Source organism: Scyliorhinus torazame, chromosome 7 (assembly GCF_047496885.1).
Source record: "Scyliorhinus torazame isolate Kashiwa2021f chromosome 7, sScyTor2.1, whole genome shotgun sequence".
NCBI lineage: Eukaryota > Metazoa > Chordata > Chondrichthyes > Carcharhiniformes > Scyliorhinidae > Scyliorhinus > Scyliorhinus torazame.
In genome coordinates, this window is record NC_092713.1 from 254,570,739 (window position 1) to 254,590,560 (window position 19,822).

The window sequence follows — 19,822 nt, forward strand, 5'->3', positions numbered from 1 at the left end:
ATATATTTAACCCCCCCCCCCCCATCTTATCCCCCTTTCCTTAACTTTTATCCCCTTTGCTTCCCCCTTTCCCTCCCGCCACATCTACATCTGTCACAGTTTACCCTCTGATATTAGTTTCTCTGCTGTTTGGCCTTGCACACCTTTTGCTCTCTCTGGGGACTGCCATTAGCACTCTTTCCCTTGGTTTCTGTGGGTATTAGCACCCTGTTCCCTTGGATTCTGTGGCTATGAAAATCGCTTATTGTCACAAGTAGGCTTCAAATGAAGTTACTGTGAAAAGCCCCTAGTCACCACATTCCGGTGCCTGTTCGGGGAGGCTGGTACGGGAATTGAACCGTGCTGCTGGCCTGCCTTGGTCTTGACTCACCTTTCATTCTCTCACCCCACAGTATAAATATTTCCCACTTTCTCTGTCTTTTAGCTTTGACAAAGGGTCATCTGGGCTCGAAACGTTAGTTCTTTTCTCTCCCTACGATGCTGCCAGACCTGCTGAGATTTTCCAGCATTTTCTCTTTGGTTTCAGATTCCAGCATCCGCAGTAATTTGCTTTTAGCCAATCCAATCTTGTTGTCTTTTCTTGATGATATTCAATAACGATCTGTCCTCCTCCACCATGTTGAAAATGTCTTCATTCTCCAGCTGATCCACTCCATCCTTCTCCAGAACCACATTTCACATCTCTCTAGTCTTTTGATGTCAACTTTTCTTTAAGGTCTATGTTTCTGCCCATACACCAAGCCACTCCAAAAAGGAATTAGGACACTAAAAGATTTATTTCTTGGGGGTCGGTTTGCAAGATTGAAGGAGCTGGGAGCGAAGTATGGCCTGGAACACGGGTAAATATTTAGATACATGCAGGTTTGAGACTTTGCCAGAAAGGAGATACAGAGCTACCCCGTAGAGCCGGCTTTCACATTGCTGGAGGAGGTGCTGACGACAGGGGGACTGGTAGTGTCGGCGATTTATAGGGCTATTTTGGAAGTGGAGACAGCACTGCTGGAAGGGATGGATGGATGGATTTGTTTATTGTCACGTGTACCGAGGTACAGTGAAAAGTATTTTTCTGCGAGCAGCTCAACAGATCATTAAGTACATGGGAAGAAAAGGGAATAAAAGAAAATACATAATAGGGCAACACAAGGTATAAAATGTAACTACATAAGCACTGACATCGGATGAAGCATACAGGGTGTAGTGTTAATGAGGTCAGTCCATAAGAGAGTCATTTGGGAGTCTGGTAACAGCGGGGAAGAAGCTGTTTTTGAGTCTGATCGTGCGTGTTCTCAGACTTCTGTATCTCCTGCCCGATGGAAGAAGTTGGAAGAGTGAGTAAGCCGGGTGGGAGGGGTCTTTGATTATGCTGCCCGCTTTCTCCAGGCAGCGAGAGGTGTAGATGGAGTCAATGGATGGGAGGCAGGTTTATGTGATGGATTGGGTGGTGTTCACGACTCTCTGAAGTTTCTTGTGTTCCTGGGCCGAGCAGTTGCCATACCAGGCTGTGATGCAGCCAGATAGGGATCAAGGCAAAGTGGGAGGAAGAGTGGGGAGAGGGTATGGAGGAGGGGTTCTGATGTGAGGTGCTCCGGAGGATGAACGCCTCCACCTCGTACGCGAGGTTCGGGCTGATACAGCTGAAGGTGGTATGTAGAGCACACCTCACAAGGGCGAGGATGAGCCGGTTCAAAACTGGAGGATTACTGGAAGGAGGTTTTTAGGGTCATCTTTAAAGTGGTGCACGTGAAACTGGACCCGTGCCCTCGGGAGGCCATATTTGGGGTGTCGGACCAGCTGGGGTTGGAAACGAGTGTGGAGGCAGATGTTGTAGCCTTCGCCTTATTGATCGCCCGAAGGCGGATCCTTTTGGGATGGAGATCAACCTCTCTACCCTGTGCCCTGGTGTGGCGGGGGGACCTGCTGGTATTCTTGAGTCTTGAGAAGGTCAAATTTGAACTGAGGGGAAGGATGGAGGGGTTCTATAATTCATGGGCATTATTCATTATGCACTTTTGAGAATTAGGCGGGGGGGGGGGGGGGGGGGGGTTGGGAGAGTTGGGGGAGAGGGACTGCATGAGTTAATGGTGACTATGGGTGATTCCTGATTCCTTTTTGTTGTTTGTTTATGTTAACATGCGGGCTAATGTTTGGGGGTTTGGTGGGAGGATGAGATTGTTGTTATTGATATTGACATTGATATTCGTTACTGATTATTGTTGGGTGTAATTTTGGGAGCAAATGTGAAAAAGGAGGAGAATAAAAATGTTTTTTTTTTAAATTGTGATATCTGCCTTGGTCTGCTTTAAAAGCCAGCGATTTAACCCAGTGTGCGAAACCAGCCCCAGAAGTGGTTGAGAAAACGCGTCGCTACAGAAACGGTGATGAAAATTAGACAGTTGGGAATTTGTAAGTGCAGTTGTAAGTCAATTAGGAGAGATTATTTCCCACTGGAGGCCATAGAAGGTAGTAGAGTTGGGAGGGGCGTAGGGAAAGCAATTCACGGGCGTAGAAAGTGATTGACATAACTGGTGAAACCAGCTGGAGAGGGCAATGTCAAGGGGAGACACAAAGTGCACATGGGTTGGTTTACATGGAGTAAGAGATTAAGGGAGGATGGGAGGGCATTGAGAGGCAATACCTTATCGATATTTTAAAAAATAAATTTAGAGTACCCAATTCATTTTTTCCAAGGGGCAATTTAGCGTGTTCAATCCACCTACCCTGCACATCTTTGGGTTGTGGGGGCGAAACCCCCGCAAACATGGGGAGAATGTGCAAACTCCACACGGACAGTGACCCAGAGACAGGATTGAAGCTGGGACCTCGGCGCCGTGAGGCAGCAGTGCTAACCACTGAAATGAAATCGCTTATTGTCACAAGTAGGCTTCAATGAAGTTACTGTGAAAAGCCCCTAGTCGCCACATTCCAGCGCCTGTTCGGGGAGGCTGTTACGGGAATTGAACCGTGCTGCTGGCCTGCCTTGGTCTGCTTTCAAAGCCAGCGATTTAGCCCTGTGCTAAACTGCACCACCGTACTGCCCCTTATAGGTATATGATGGCAAGTGGTATGGCTCATAAATTCCTGGAATTTACTTCTTGGTAACAGTAAGAACAGGACGTCAGGATCACAGTTTCAAATTGGTAAAAGGCAACATCAGGGCTTGAAATCGGGAACTTTTCGTTCACTCGGAATGGAGACCAAACAAACTTATCATAATTTAAGAAGACCAGATAGAAGTGGTGAGGTGGGGGTTGTTCAGGGTGGATAAGGGTTGTTACGTTGTTGCTCTGCCTCTGTCAACAGAGCTGCTCAGACCTGAGCCCCGCCCCCTCCCTCCCCAACCCGTGACCGGAAATGCGCCAAGGCTGACGTCAGCGCTCATTGTTGTTGAAGCCTTGTCCGCCATTTTGTGCGGAGAACAGTTTTCATTTTGTGTCTTTATGCGATTTGAAGCCGCGTTGAGGTAAGAAGGCTGGAAACAGCTTTGTTTGGGGTACAAGTGGCTTTGAAGGTGCAGGGAGCCAGTGTGTTCCAATTTTGGCAGAATGCGTTGTATGTAAAGTACGGAGACATTTTTAAAGAAGATGAGGGGGGGTGGCTGCCTTTCCTTCGCAGCGTTCATTCGATGCCATTTCTGGGCCGTGTCATCTGAACAACCCGGCGGGTTGTTGGCATCGCGGAGAAGGCTCGGTATCAAGAGGGAGGTGGACGTCAATATCTATCTCCCCTTGACTCACCACCGATTCCGTTTTATTGCTGAAAAATAAATAACCCGTCAGACGTCTTTTTAGACAAAACCCTCCAACAAAATGGCGACCGGTGCTCGCCCTGTCAGGGATCGAGCCAGAAAGTATTTTCCGCCTCAATGGGTTGGTTTTCTTTGATTAATCTACCCGGATAATATTTTGTGTTTGAAAATGTCCATTTCCCTCGAACGTTTGTTCCACGCTTGTAAAAAGTCCGTTTCTATCTTGATTTGGGCGAGTCTTTTAAAAAAAAATATTATTTATTGAGTGGCTTCACCGTCCAGGCTACCAGAGGGACTGAAAGCCAAATTAAACTGAAGATCCTGCTGGACAGGGCAACAATTATTGGGAGGTGAGGACGGAGAGTAGGTACGATTTCACTCCCCGTGGAGATTAAGGAAGGGTCCGAACTACAGTAATATCAAGAACAATCAAATGGTTTTGTTTTTGAGCCCTTTCAGATTGTGCACCGAACTGCCTGCTTGGACGGCCTTGATTATTTGCACTACTTCTAAAAAATATATTCTGATAGGTATCGTCACTATTTTGTTGAGAACACCATCTGCAGACCGGTACAGAAGTCGTGTGTTCTTTATTTTTTCTATTCGTTATGGTTTTGTCCACGGAAATCCAGCATCATTGAATTTCCCATTCGGGCGTTAATTAATGATGCTGGTGATCCAGAGTTTATGAAATTCGAGTTCCTGTTAGAATTATGCAGCTTGACCCTGTGTTTCAAAATGATGGTCTCCGAATAAATCCATCACATACATTGCAAAACTCTTAGATATTCAACTCTGTCAGTGGGGGAAATGTTTTCACCTATAGGTGGTGTTTCCACCCCCATTGTTAACCGTCTCACACTTTGCTGTAGCAGCCTGTGTGATGTGCAATAGCTGCATTTTTGTAGTTTCATTACCTAACAACAGTGGTATGGAACCAGGTTAATTAAAATATATATATATATTTGTGCCTTTTACTGACAGGACATTCTAAAGTGCTTCACAGCCAATTCAATATTTTAAAAAATCTAATCACTCTACTGTGGGAGGGGAAATTAATTTGTGCATCGCGGTGAGATATGTGACCAGATAATGTATTTCATTGATGCCAGTTGAGAGATAAATGTTGGCCAGGAGCCTGGGAGAGCTCTACATTTCTTAAGAGATCATGGTACTTTGTCATGTTCACCTGAGAGGGCAAGGGTCCCATGTGTAAGACAACAGTGCTAGTTCAGCACTCCCTCCGTACTGCACTAATGTGCTAATCAAGATTATGGCCTCTGAAATTGAATTCACAATCTTATGAACGAAGAGCCAGTAAGCCACAGCTGGCACCTGATTGCAAACATATGTTGCTCAATGTGTTTTCTGGAACAAAACAATAGCATCTTTCACAATAACATGATTAAATTTATCCACTGACCTGAATTTGTATCTTCAAATGTAATTTAAATTTTACTTGAAGCTTCAACCTCTGCCAAAAATCTGGGTTCAGACGTGAATCTTTGCGCAGGACTGATGTTTTGAGTTGAATTTGGATTATGCAGTCTGAATTTGTACATCATCTGATTTTCTAGGAAGCATTAGTACCGTTCAGTAAACTGTACTGACAAGTTCAGCTTCAAACACTTCATTCCGATAATTTAAACATTTAGCAAAATTTTTTTTTTGGAAATAGTTACTTCTATTATATCATGCTTTACAAAAGTGCATCTTAGCCAGTGAAGTATTTTACATATGCATACCCTACAACCACTTCCATAAATCAATATCCGACAAACAGCCATAAGATTTTTGTTGAGTTGTGGCATAAATGTGAAATGCCAGAACACTGGGAACAATACTCTGATTTTATTTGGTGTCAATTGGTAAGTGTTATAAATGCTCCCTGACTGTGTGCACTCAGTTCACAGACTTGTCTTTAATTTCTTCTCTAATTTAAATGCATCTCCAGTACTGCTTCCAGATTTTTCTATGTTCTATTAACATCAAGAAAGCTGACGTATAGTGTTGATATTTTAACTTGTTTTTGGCAATCTTTAATTAAAAAAAAAAAATTCACTTCCCATTGAAATGCTTGATTGTGGTTTGAAATTTAATTATTCGTTCATGGTGGGCACACGTTTATTCCATATCCCTAATTGCTCTTAGACTGAGTGGCTTGCTGGGACATTTCAACCACATTGCTGTGTGTCTGGAGTCACACAGGCCAGACCAGGTAAGAATGGTAGTTGTCCTTCCCCAAACGATACTAGTGAACCAGGTTTTTACACAATCTACAATGGTGCGATGATCATCATTAGACTTTAATTCCAGATTTTCATTGAAATCGGATATCATCTTGCTGTTGTGGGATTCAACCCCAGATCCACAGAGCATTATCCTGGGTCTTTGGATCACTAGCTCAGTGGCAATACCACTGCACCACTCTCTCCCCATGTGGACACAGTTTCAAAAATCTGAAAATACAAATTCTGCTTTGCATCCCCTCAGCTGCTAACTGGAATGGTTTTTAGTTTTAAATTTTATTAGTGTTCTCATGTTATAAGCCATGTACAAATTTGGCCACTAAGGAATGGAGACGGCTGCAAAAGTGTTCCTTGCTCCAAAGGACCATTGACTCTTATGTGACCTAGTTTGACTTGAATCAGCCAACTCTAAATCTGGCATGGCCTCGATCCCAAGGCTGCCCGTTTTCAGATACTATACCTGCAGCATACTTCCTGAGTCAGATGGTTGTGGGTTCAAGACCAACTTCAAAGATGGCAGTGTATTACTGAGGGGTCCACTGCAATGTTGGCTATTTCATCTTTTAGATGGGACTTTAAACTGAAGCTCAGCCACAACCTGCCTGCTATCATGACTATAAAGGATCCCTTGGCAGTTATCCCTGATGTACTGACCAAAATGTATTCCCCGTCACCTTCACTAAAACGGATTATCTTTTTTTATTATTGCATTTCTGTTTGTGGGAATTTGCTGTGCACAAATTGGCTGCTACAATGGTGACTGCACTTCAGAAAGTACTTCAATTCATTGAAGTCACTTTGTAAATGCAAATCTTTCAAAAAATAAATTTAAAAGCAAGCTGTGAGGAAAAACAAGAAAAAGGGATGATCAAGATGAGAGGAGGAAAACCGTTTAAGGGTGATGGGGTGTCCCTTGCCAATTGTCAGCAGTAATCAAAAACATTATCAACGGTTTAATGATTGGATTTGTTTATTGTTGGCTGTTGACAGAAAAGAAGAAGGCACTTCAGAGCATAGGACTGGAGAAATATAAGAGGTGTGGTTGTAGGGATTTGAAAAATTGATAATTTTAAATTGGAAGTGTTGTGGAGTAGGAACCTGAGTATATCATAGAGGTGTGATGGATTATGCGCAATAGTATATGGGCAATAGAGTTTTAGATGAGCTGATGTTCATGGAGGGTGGGAGGCTAACCATTTCAATAGTCTGACCTGAAAGTGACGATGCCTGGATAAGGTTTTCAGCTGGACTGAGGATGAATAGGTATGGAAGTAGAGATGGTGTGGTCAGAAACTCAACAGGGATATGAATGGTCTTGTTTCAACTTAAGAGTGAGGGAAGCATATGAAATAAGTAGCATGCATGAGGAGCTTCAGTGGGGGATTTAAATAGAGGAAGATGTGGCTCATCCTGGATTTGCTTATTGTCACGTGTACCGAGGTACAGTGAAAAGTATTTTTCTGCGAGCAGCTCAACAGATCATTAAGTACATGGGGAGAAAAGGGAATAAAAGAAAATACATAATAGGGCAACACAAGGTATAAAATGTAACTACATAAGCACCGGCATCGGATGAAGCATACAGGGTGTCGTGTTAATGAGGTCAGTCCATAAGAGGGTCATTTAGGAGTCTGGTAACAGCGGGGAAGAAGCTGTTTTTGAGTCTGTTCGTGCATGTTCTCAGACTTTTGTATCTCCTGCCCGATGGAAGAAGTTGGAAGAGTGAGTAAGCCGGGTGGGAGGGGTCTTTGATTATGCTGCCCGCTTTCCCCAGGCAGCGGGAGGTGTAGATGGAGTCAATGGGAGGCAGGTTCGTGTGATGGACTGGGCAGTATTCATGACTCTCTGAAGTTTCTTGTGGTCCTGGGCCGAGCAGTTGCCATACCAGGCTGTGATGCAGCCAGATAGGATGCTTTCTATGATGCATCTGTAAAAGTTGGTTAGGGTTAATGTGGACATGCTGAATTTCCTTAGTTTCCTGAGGAAGTATAGGCGCTATTGTGCTTTCTTGGTGGTAGCGTAGACGTGGGTGGACCAGGACAGATTTTTGGAGATGTGCACCCCAATGAATTTGAAACTGCTAACCATCTCCACCTCAGCCCCGTTGATGCTGACAGGGGTGTGTATAGTACTTTGCTTCCTGAAGATTGGATGTCAAAAGGCCATCAATGGAAAGTGCAAATGGCCAGCATAAACTGACCACAATAACTATAATTTTACAGCCTGAATTTTTAATAGCCTTAAATTCTAAAATGTGACTCCGCTATTAGATTATTGATGTAATTATTTTCACATTATTTGTTTATAATTACTGTAAAGCTTAAATGCTACATTTAAAACTTTGTCAAGATTGAAGAGACAAATTGACGCTAGCAGTATATATTTGATAGATGCCTCATTTGAAGTGTACGCAAAGCTGTGATTGGAACAGTGGAGACAGTTGGGACCACCGTGACTACTACAGCGGTCACAAACGCAAAAAACGATCCCATAGCAGTGAAAGAGAAAACAAACGGCGTAGGCGCCACCATCACTCGAAGCATTCAGATAGGTGAGTAAAGCAAACTTATAACCTGTGAAGCCTATACAACAATAGTTAAGATTGGTAATTTAGTAAGTTTTTTTTATAGCCATTACTTGGAAACAAAATCTGTTAATGAGCACATGGATTGCCATGACGGAAAGCATGAATACAGAGATGGGTACAAAATGGAATATAGGAATGGCTGTCATAACAGAGAATGTCGACACCAGCGCTACTACTTTAGTCATCAAAATTACAGCAAGTCAGGCAAACCTGATAGTGGAAGGAGTCAAAAAAGTAGCCGGGAAAGGCATAGGCCTAAAAAACATCACACTGGTTCAAGTAATCATTCGCACTCGGTAAGAACAAATTTATTTGTAATTGACAGATTTGGGGTATTTGAATACTTATGTTTTTTAAAGTTAGGCATCATTTTGGGGGTAGGGCAGGCATCTCAAACGCGTTAACCTGGATAGTCAAACTTTAGAAAGATAATTGAGGAATAATTTTTAATTAAATTTTGGAAGCAGTGTCAGTTATAATGTATAGATTTGTGCATTATTATCAATGGCCGTGATAAGATTGTTTAATGTTAGAAAAATGCAGTTTTGAAGACTTACCAGTTATGTGATGAATTGTCAATAGTTTTGCTAATAGGAGTCCCTTGGAATAAAATTACAAAGTGTGCTTGGACAGTTAAAATAGCAAATTTTATCTTAAAGTTTACCTGTCGTGCCAATCATTCTGAGAAGGGTTTGTCTAATCACTGGCAGTTCAACCATTGTTGATGATCCATGCATCATAACTGCTGTGTTGATATGATCTGGCAGTCTGATGTTGAATGCAATCATTCATGATTAAGAATCAAGCCTATTCTGCCAATGTATTACTAAAAACAATGTTATTTCCACATAATTTAGTTACAGTTCCTCTTGCTAGCCCTTCCAGACTGTTGAAACTTAGTGGCCTTTGACTCCTTATTTTTGAAAATCTAAATATTCATCTTAACCATATATTAATTTCCTAGCTTTTTAGACCATTTTAGAGAGGACATAATTTGCCCTGCAATTCAAAGTTTTTTTTTCATTTCCTATTCCCATCATAAATGCCCTAGTTGGAACCATATATTGCATTGTAAGATATGCATTTCCTTTGGCCCCTCAGAATGTGCTTTTCCCCATATTTTATTTGTAATTCCTAACATGCTTTGAATCTTGATGTCTTATTAAATTTGATTTGGTGAATTTTGTATTGATGCATTTGTTGCTTTGAAATTTTAAAGAAGCATCTTATCTTAAAATCTGTTCCTTGCCATGTTTTTCTTCTGTAACATACACTGTGTGCCATGTGAATTTCTGGGGATTGAATTTGAATTTGCACCCGTCAACCTACCGTGGCATTTCGTGGATTGGCGTGTATATGAATACCTGAATCCTCTGCTGGGGAATGGTGTGTTCTGTTCCGAAATACTATCCTTTTTCAATGGCTGGATGATGTTGCTGACTGCTTATCGTATACAGAAGAGTCACCGCCAGAGGAGAACCAAGAATGTTGAGGATGATGAGGAGGGTCACCTGGTATATCACACTGGAGACAAACTGAAAGCAAGATGTATAGAATATTTTTGTAACAACTTATTACAGAACACTTTAAAGGCATAGTTTGGGAATGTAGGGGAGGGAGGAGGACATAATGTAGATGGGGGGGGGGGGAGGAGAAGAGAGGGATGAGGGGTATCTCCTGAATATTCTAAAATCTGTTTTTCATATTTGAAGCCAAATGTGTAATTTTAGAAAGTATGACATTCTTTGCAATACTCTGAAGTTAGTCTATTAATCTTATGCAGAAAATGAATAGTTCAGGAAACTTTCAAAATAAGGTTCCTCTAGCTTTTGGAGAATGGTGGGGTGGTGATGTTTTCCACTTAATTGAATCATGGGTTACTTATTTTGAAAGCTTATTGTGTAGGATCTTAGTATTAGGAATGCCCTTTATCAAAGTAAAATATTTAAACTTGGACTACATTTTAGTATAAAACTGCTTAATTTTAAAGTGTTAATCATTTAGGATTTTCTAATCTTTTGCTGAGACTTGTATATTTTTACGGAAATAAGTCATTGTCTGCAAATTCTTAAAAAGCTTTTCTTTCCATTCAGATGAAATAATTTGTAGCCTAGGAGAAGGAGCTTTTGGAAAGGTTGTAGAATGCTTCGATCTAAAAAAGTAAGTACTTTTACCAGTGCTTTGGTTTGTTGCTATCTATTAAATACAGGTTGATCGCCCATATGGGAAGTTAAGATTCTACATTGCTTTAGCAATGGACAACAGAAACCACTATTGAAATAAAAGATGAAGAGTATCAACATAAGCTGGAGAATTTATAGTCGAACAAAAGGAGCCTTTTTTTGACCACATACAATAAGAAACCAAACACACGCACCACCTGTACTATGACCTACTTAATAAACTGACAATTAGGCAGAATTTTAGAGCTCTAACATTAAACAGGCATTCCTTGATATATTTAGGAGTGGTAAAATGGTGTACAGCAAAACATGGGTATATTTTCTTGAGTAAATATCTAGTCCACCAATTGAGTAACCAGGTTTTAATTAACTGAAAATTACTTTAAAAAGCTACGCAGAGCCATTTACTAGTTTCATTGGTGCACAGTCAGCTTCAGCAATTAAAAAAATTTAAAATATGCATATTAGTGCCCTTGCCAAAAAATACTTCATTTTTAAAAGCTCCCCTCAAAGACTTGCAGGCAGGTGCATTAAATGCAAACTCACCATGGTGATTAATTAAATATGGGGGTGTGACCAGGTTGTGAGAAGTTAAATTGAGGCTCTGTCCAGTATCTCAAGTGACATAAGATCCCATGGCAATATTCAAAGAGCAGTTTGGTTTGCCCTTATGTTTTGGCTAACATGTTAAAAAATATTTTGAGGGTGACACAGTGATTAGCACTGCTGCCCCACAGCGCTGAGGACCTGGGTTCGATCCCAGCCCCGAGTCACTGCCTTTGTGGAGTTTGCATGTTCTCCCCGTGTCTGCGTAGGTCTCGGCCCCACACTCAAAAAGATGTGCAGGGTAGGTGGATTAACCATGCTAAATTGCCTATTAATTGGGGGGGGGAAAGAACTGGATACTCTAAATTTATATTTTAAAAATATATTTTGATCATTGCTGTTTGTGGGGCATTGCTGTGTGCAAATTGGCAACTATTTTGCCTATATTATAACACTGCCATTTAAAATTTTATTTTGTGTGAGGGCCATGGAATGATAATGGGGTCATGAAGAGGAGCTGCATGAGTACAAGTATTTTTTTCTTGATCTAATTCTCATCTTCTCCCTCTTGTCTTCTAAAGATAAACATTTTGTTTTAAACTTTTTATCACTATACGGTTATTTCAAATGATCACAGCAACAAACAATTTCTCCTACTGTGCCCCCCCCTCACCACCCCGCCAATTTAATATTGTGTCCAGCCTATCGTGTGCAGTACTGTTATCATGGAAAGGGCCTCTGAAAAGCAGGGGGATTGTTGGCAAGCTGTTTTCAAAAATGTAGCTTCAAAAGATTGAGACATGGGATCTGTTTGGATTGAAAAAAAATTCAGAGATATGTTCATAGTCTAATTTGTTGGCAATATGATTCTGGGAAATGTATGAAAGCAATCTATACCTAAAATTTGACGATTTTTTTGGGGACCATATGTATCCCGTGGGTCAGACAAGTGATGGTGTTGATTGATGACATGTATGGGAGCAGACTGAGCTGTAACATGTCAAATAGAATTGTTAACTGAACAGCGATATTTCGGAACGTGTTAACATTTAAGATACATGACACTTTTTTCAGGAGTGACTATATTGCAATGAAGATCATAAAGAATATTGCTCGGTACCGTGAAGCAGCTCGCTCAGAAGTACGTGTACTTGAAGAACTGGTCAACAGGGGTGCTAATGAATTGTAAGTTTAAAAAAAAAATTAAGGTTAATATTATTCTCTGGGTTTCTGCATGTAAATTCTCTACTTTTTGTTCTTTCATGGGATATTGCTGCCAAGGCTAGCATTTGTACACCCTAATTGTCCACAAGTCAATGTTGGTGAACCATGTTCTTGAACCACTGCAGTCCATCAGGTGTCTGCATGCTCACGTTGCTGCTGGGTAGGGAGTCCCAGGGTTCTGATCCAATCACCATGGAAGAATGTTGATAAGAGTTCCAAGTCAGGATAGAGTGTGGCTTTGGAGAAGCACCTGGAGGTGTTGGTGTTCCCAAGCATCTGCTGCCTTTGCCCTACTCGGTGGTAGAGGTTGCAGGTTTGAAAAGTGCTGTCAAAGGATCTGTCGAGTGCAGTAGCTATTGTGCTGTAGTGAATGGAGTGGCCAGTTGGCTCTTGTAGACTGCATTATAATAATATCCTGACTCTTCTGACATTCCTTGATAAGTTAACCAGTGTCAGGAAAGTTTAGCGTGCATAACTGCATTTCTCTGAATGTTGCAACTTGAGAGTAACATTTTATGTGGTTGAGCTGTGTCCTGCAGTTTTGGTTGATGCTTACAGGTTTAAACATGTTTATCAAATAGTTACTTTTCTATTGTACCTCATAACTTAATGCTAGCATTCAGCAGTCCTAGTTATTTTTCTATTGTACCTCATAATTTAGTGCTAGCATTCAGCTGTCCTAATACATTGGTGAATTATGTTAGAAATTCTGTGGAACTGTCCACCATTGGTGAGTATAAAATGGTTTGGATTTGGCTATCGTGTTTTGAGGCAGCCTTTAGTGCTTCCAGTTTTCTCCCTCCTTTGATTTAATTAGTGATTCAAAAAAGGGTTCCATTCCATGACTGCAATCAATAGACTTTTTACCTTGTTTATGTATTCATTTTTCATGTGAACTAAAAAAACGAGTGGTGTGAAATTATGCAGATATAGACATAGACATAGAATTTACAGTGCAGAAGGAGGCCATTCGGCCCATCGAGTCTGCACCGGCTCTTGGAAAGAGCACCCTACCGAAGGTCCAAACCTCCACCCTATCCCCATAACCCAGTAACCCCACCTAATCCCCATAACCCAGTAACCCCACCCTACGGGCAATTTTGGACACTATGGGCAATTTAGCATGGCCAATCCACCTAACCCGCACATCTTTGGACTGTGGGAGGAAACCGGAGAACCCGGAGGAAACCCACGCACACACGGGGAGAACAGTGCAGACTCCGCACAGACAGTGACCCAAGCCGGAATCGAACCTGGGACCCTGGAGCTGTGAAGCAATTGTGCTAACCACCATGCTACCGTGCTGCCCCAAATGCTGGAATGCAAACCCGATTCTGCCTGTGATCATTTGCACATTGGAAAGTGATTGGGAGCACCAGTCAACGCATTCATCAAACCAAGCTGTGATACACCTGCATTCCTCTAGCTAAGATTGACTTTCTCTATAGATCAGAATCTAGCATCCAATCTTCCTCGTCTTCATGGTTAAGCAACACACCTAAATATTAGAGATTTAGATGTCCCTGCTATTTTCTCTATTTTGTTTGCCGTTCTGCATTTCGAGGGAAGGAAGGATATTTTGTTATTTCCATGCATTTTACTTGTAAAAATGTAATTTGATTTTCTTGTACTGCTCTATTGGTGCCTGGTCATTGTGTTTTTAATCTTCTCTGTAATTCATGCCAAATCCAGTTTGTAGGATGGTAATTCTAGAGAGTGCCACTTGAAATTGAAGTAACTTTGTTCTACTTTTTGTTAGAGCATTATTTTGTGAATCCTATCCCAAATTGCTATTGCATAACTGTCTGATTTATTAAATTTCCAGTAATTTCACTTATTCTATTTTGCAGTGGATGTGTACAAATACTGGATTGGTTTGATCATCATGGACATATTTGTATTGGGTTTGAACTCCTTGGGCTCAGTACCTATGATTTCTTAAAGGAAAATAATTTCATGCCATTTCCAATGCACCATATCAGACACATGGCATATCAGATTTGTCATGCCCTGCACTGTGAGTAAAATATATACAAAATGTTAAAAATAATTAACTTTAAAGTACATAATTTGTGTTGCTCTTCATGTGAAATATTTGGTTTGAAGATTTGAATTAGTGCATGTATTTATTTCTGTCCCATGCGTCGATCAACTTTTCACTGAATGATGGTGTGCACATGCCAATTTTTGTGATGCAATTAAGAATGTTTTGAACAGTATGATAATTTTTTTTGTTGCCAAATGTTAACACCTAATTGATGTATGTAGGTACCAAGTATAATTAGGAAGGCCAAATTCGCAAATCGGCAAGGAAAGTTTTGAACTCTCGATTAGTAATTAAAATGGGGCATGGTATTGTATTGCTTATTTAATCAGATTAGTTGAAACAAGTGGACAATTTATGCTCCGAATTAATGTGGTGCCTAAGGAAATTGCTCATTTAGATAGCCAGTGCAGGGGTTGACTGAATGGTCTCCTGCACTTTTAACAATTCTGTGACTCAGGGCACAAATTGCATCAGATTTGTGAAGTGAAGTAATGGTTCAAGTTTCCCTTATTTGCATACTCACAAACCTATGGGGCTGAAACTTCCAAGCTCCAGGAGAGTGTAACCAGGGGCTACCTCAATGATGCACTGGAGAACCCAACCCTCGCAGAAGTTCCCAGATAAAGATTGCATGGCAATTACCTTGGAACTGCAGACTTCCGGTGAGCAATTGCCATGTATTGGGAAACATCCACTAACACAATTTAAATTCCATTCTGAAATAGGTTCTGACTGTTAAATCAATAGTTATTAAAACCTGTTCTAGCTTCTGGATGACTATTGCAGAGACCCCTTCCCTCACCCTCCCCAAATTCTACTCTCTCTCTGTTGACATTTAACTGCCTCTCTGGTCTGTTAAAATGGCTAGACCTTTAATTTAGTTGGTTTGCAGCAACTAGTGCTGCAAAAGTGAGGCATGGTCTCCTTACATCTGACTCTGCAGGCTTGACTGAAGGCCACTGCGCCAGTCTCGACAAGGTCAGGCAAGATAGAATCAAAAAACGAATTTGAGTAAGAGAGTAGGACAGATTGGTAATCCAACTCCAATTGCCACTCTGGAAATTCAGGACTAAAACCTATGCAGCAACACAATTGAGCATCACTTAATTTTTCTTTTGAGGTACAAATTGTGGAGTGCTAATCTGGTGTAATTTAATTAATATATTTAAAAATAGCTGGATCACAAATGTACATTTTTAATAATCTGCACCGTCTATCATCATTGGTTACAACACAGGAGGCCATTCAGCCCTTTGTGTCCGTTTCCGCTCTCTGCAAAAGCAATTCCGCCAATCCTTTTTTCTATGTCAGTAACTTAATTGCAGTGTTAATGTAAGCCTACAGGTGACACTAACAAAGGTTATTATTAACCTGATTTCTGAGTAATTGAAGATGATGTTTCAATAGCTCTATAGTTTTTATAGTTTCATTTGGAGTCCATTCTTTTAAGGCTGTTGCTTTGTGCAAATTATAATTTTCCACTTAAACCACAGTGATTCATAAACATATTCAAATAATTTTGTAATTTTCTTCCTCATTAGTTTTGCATCAGAACAAGCTTACTCACACAGACCTCAAACCTGAAAACATTCTGTTTGTTAATTCTGACTTCAGCATAGTGTATAACAGTAAAACGGTAAGGTGGCTCCTCTCTAGTCAAACTTATTTTTAAAAAATCTGTTCACAACTGAATAAGCTGTTGTCATTGTAAGAATTAATTTCTGTTTCCTAGAAACACGATGATAGAACTGTGTTAAATGCAGACATCAAAGTTGTGGATCTTGGCAGTGCAACATTTGATGATGAGCACCACAGTACTGTAGTATCTACAAGACATTACAGGGCTCCTGAAGTCATATTAGGTGAGTACAGAGGAATTTGGGAGGTTTTCTTTCGCTAAATGTTATGACCGTCTTGTAATATTGCTCTCAAATTTTTCAGAGTTGGGATGGTCACATCCATGTGACGTATGGAGTATAGGATGTATACTAATTGAATATTACCTTGGTCTAACACTTTTTCAGGTAAGAACTAACATTTTTCTATATGTCTTTCTCAGGCTGTTGAGCATAAGTTGTTTGGTTATCTGGTGTTTTGATCTACCTGTTTAAAATTGGTTTGCTGTGTAGGTAAAGTTTTGCCTTGTGATCACTTTATGTTCTGAAATTTAAAATCATTTCACGGTCTCTGCAAGAATGAATAGCCTTATTTAATCTGAGCTATATTTGGCAAAATAAGTTTTAATGGACAGTATCTGAAGCACATTTAAATTTAGACTCCAATTTCTCTGGCCCATCTCCAATCTAGTTGTGATGGAATATCACTGGCCCAGTAGAGAGACTATCCTGGGTATTTGTTTTAAGTATGTTGGTCTCTAAATTACATCTAGAGCCTCTGTTATACTTTGTGTACATTATCCTTGATTAAGAATACTTCACATTTATTCCATTGTTCCTCAATGGTGTAAAGAAGTACAACTTCAAACACTATGGGATACTATCTTACTTTTCGTATTTTTTGTTCAGACACATGATAGCCGGGAACATCTTGCTATGATGGAAAGAGTACTTGGACCCATTCCAACCAGTATGATTAATAGAACGCGGTATGTATATGTTTATCTACTTGGTCATTTGTTGTCTCTTCCAATCACTTGTACTAAATCTATTTTTTTCTTTAAAAAAAAATAAATAAATAAATTTAGAGTGCCCAATTAATTTTTTCCAATTAAGGGGCAATTTAGCGTGGTCAATCCACCTAGCCACATCATTGGGTTGTGGGGGTGAAACCCACGCAGACACAGGAAGAATGTGAAAACTCCACCCAGAGCCTGGATCGAACCTGGGACCTCAGCGCCGTGAGGCAGCACTGCTAACCACTGCGCAACTGTGCTGCACCACTTGTACTAAATCTGACTTTTGTTTTTGTTCCCTGATTAAAGTTTTTGGCTTTGCTTCATTGTGCAAAGCAATTTACTAGCAATTTAAACATTATGTCTGGGTATGTCAGTTTTCCAACAATCAAGATCTCGCTGTGCATCATTACTGTTAACTAAATGTGCAGGGGGGGCAGCATGGTTGCACAGTGGTTATCACTGCGTCAAGGTCCCAGGTTCGATCCCGGCTCTGGGTCACTGTCCGTGTGGAGTTTGCACATTCTCCCCGTGTTGTGTGGGTTTGCCCCCACAACCCAAAGATGGATGATCAGCCATGATCGTGATAAATGGTGGAGCAGTCTCGAAGAGCCAAAAGGCCTCCTCCTGCTCCTATCTTCTATGTGTCTATGAATGTGCAGGGTAGGTGGATTGGTCACGCTAAATTGCACCTTAATAGGAAAAAATTAATTGGGTACTCTTAAATTTATTAAATTTTTTAAATAAATGTGCATAATTACATTTTGGTGCTGAATTTAGATGTGTCTCTAGCTTATTCAGCATGTGATCAGATTTGGTTGAAGTCTTAAAACATCTCTGCAAAATTATGAATGACATACTGATATCTTGTTTTCAGAAAATGCAAATATTTTCGCCATGAGCGATTAGATTGGGATGAAAACAGTTCTGCAGGTAGATACGTCAGGAAACGCTGCAAACCTTTGAAGGTAGGAATTTTAATTACATTTCCTGTTAAATTAATTCATGGACTAGGCCAACATGTATTACCCATCCCTAATTGCACTTGAAATAGTAGTGGTGAGATACCTTGAACTGCTGCAATCAGCATGGTGTAGGTACACCCACAGTGCTGTTAGAAAGGAAATTCCATGATTTTGACCCAGTGGCTGTGGAAGAAGAGTGATATAGTTCCAAGGCAGGATGGTGGGTCACTGATGAGTATGGTGTTCACATATGACTGTCCTTCCTGGTGGTAAATGTTATGGATTTTGACGGTTTTGTCAAGGAAAGAAGTGTATCTTGTATATGTACACTGTTGCCACTGTGCATTGATGGTGAAAGTAATGAATATTTAAGGTAGTGGTGGAGGCGCCAATCAAATGGGCTGCTTTGACCTGGATGATGTTGAGCTTCTAGATTGTTGTTGGAGTTGCATTCGTCTAGACAAGTGGAGTGTATTCCAACACTCCTGACTTCGGGGAGTCAGACTTGCAGAATTCCCAGTGTTTATATGGCTAATCCAGTTAAATTTCTAGTCAATGGTAAGCTCACAGGATGTGATTTCAGCTTGGCAATGCTGTTGAATGGGGTAAGTATGAGGCTGTGATAAAGATTAAGTTTTCTCTTGTTGGCAATGTTCATTGCGAGTCTATTGGTGCCAGACTGGAATTCACTCTTTTGTCCATATTGGGACCAAGAGTAATGAGGTCTGCAGCTAAGTGCCCTGGAAGAAAGAAACTAAGAAGAGACAAACTTAGAAGAGCAAGTACATTATTGCTGAAATAAGTCCGTCATCGTAGAACTTAAATGAACTCCCATCACTTGGAGGGGAAACTGGGGTGGTAAAGTGTATATTGAAATTTTACATTTGTGTAATTTATGTACATTTTCAGGAGTATATGACTTCTCAGATCTCTGAACATCGGGAACTCTTTGACCTAATTGAAAAAATGATGACATATGAACCTTCAAAAAGAATACGGCTGGATCAAGCATTACAACATCCATTTTTTTCACATTGAGGCGAGACCATGGCTTACAAAATGAACTATTTTGTACAATATGTAAATTAATTGCAAGTTCTCCATTGGAGAGTAACTAGACTGTGTCAGTCTGAATTCAAATCATAAATTTTGAAATTGAAATGTACGTAAAATTATGTCCATATTGTGTGGTAAATATTTACTAAGATACCATTGTTTGGTGTTGTCATGTGGGCATGTGCTAATTCTTTTGAACCACTATTGCTTTACAGTACTACAATTGGAAAGTTGGATAAATTTTTCTAAAACAGATTTTTGTATTATACTACCTCAACTTGTAAAGTAAACATTGACATTGTGCAATAAAGTTGTGATTTTATTGTATTCCGATATATTGTATGAAATGAGAACTTGTTTATGTTCACAGAAATATAAGTTGGGTATTAATAGGGCAGAAATGCTCACCAGTTAGTTCCAGTGATCAGCCAGATAATAGTCTTAGTCTATCAGATGGGTTTATTTAATATATATATTATATCTTCAACATTCCGTTAGGTGGTGGAAACTGAATTTTAAATGGAAGCTGGGAGATTTTTTTGATGTATAATTGTAAATAATGAACAAAACCTCAGACCTTTCCAATAA

The 19,822-nt window shown here is 40.3% G+C and overlaps 1 protein-coding gene across 3 annotated transcripts; it reads left to right on the top strand.

The window, feature by feature from the left end:
* Window positions 1-3,354: 3,354 nt before the first annotated feature.
* Window positions 3,355-19,561, top strand: LOC140426963 (dual specificity protein kinase CLK4-like). 3 transcript variants are annotated; one of them, XM_072512286.1, is made up of 14 exons: window positions 3,423-3,460; window positions 5,897-5,963; window positions 8,385-8,545; window positions 8,625-8,877; window positions 10,039-10,129; window positions 10,675-10,741; window positions 12,385-12,495; window positions 14,385-14,551; window positions 16,123-16,217; window positions 16,314-16,443; window positions 16,523-16,605; window positions 17,107-17,186; window positions 18,091-18,181; window positions 19,088-19,561. In XM_072512286.1, exons 1-14 carry the CDS (start codon window positions 3,438-3,440, stop codon window positions 19,214-19,216), a joined length of 1,548 nt encoding a protein of 515 aa, XP_072368387.1. In that variant the 5' UTR covers window positions 3,423-3,437; the 3' UTR covers window positions 19,217-19,561. The 3 variants fall into 3 exon arrangements, with proteins under 3 accessions (XP_072368388.1, XP_072368387.1, XP_072368389.1); XM_072512287.1 differs by lacking the exon at window positions 5,897-5,963 and having other exon boundaries at window positions 3,355-3,460; XM_072512288.1 differs by lacking the exons at window positions 3,423-3,460; window positions 5,897-5,963; window positions 8,625-8,877; window positions 10,039-10,129 and having other exon boundaries at window positions 8,460-8,545.
* Window positions 19,562-19,822: the final 261 nt, after the last annotated feature.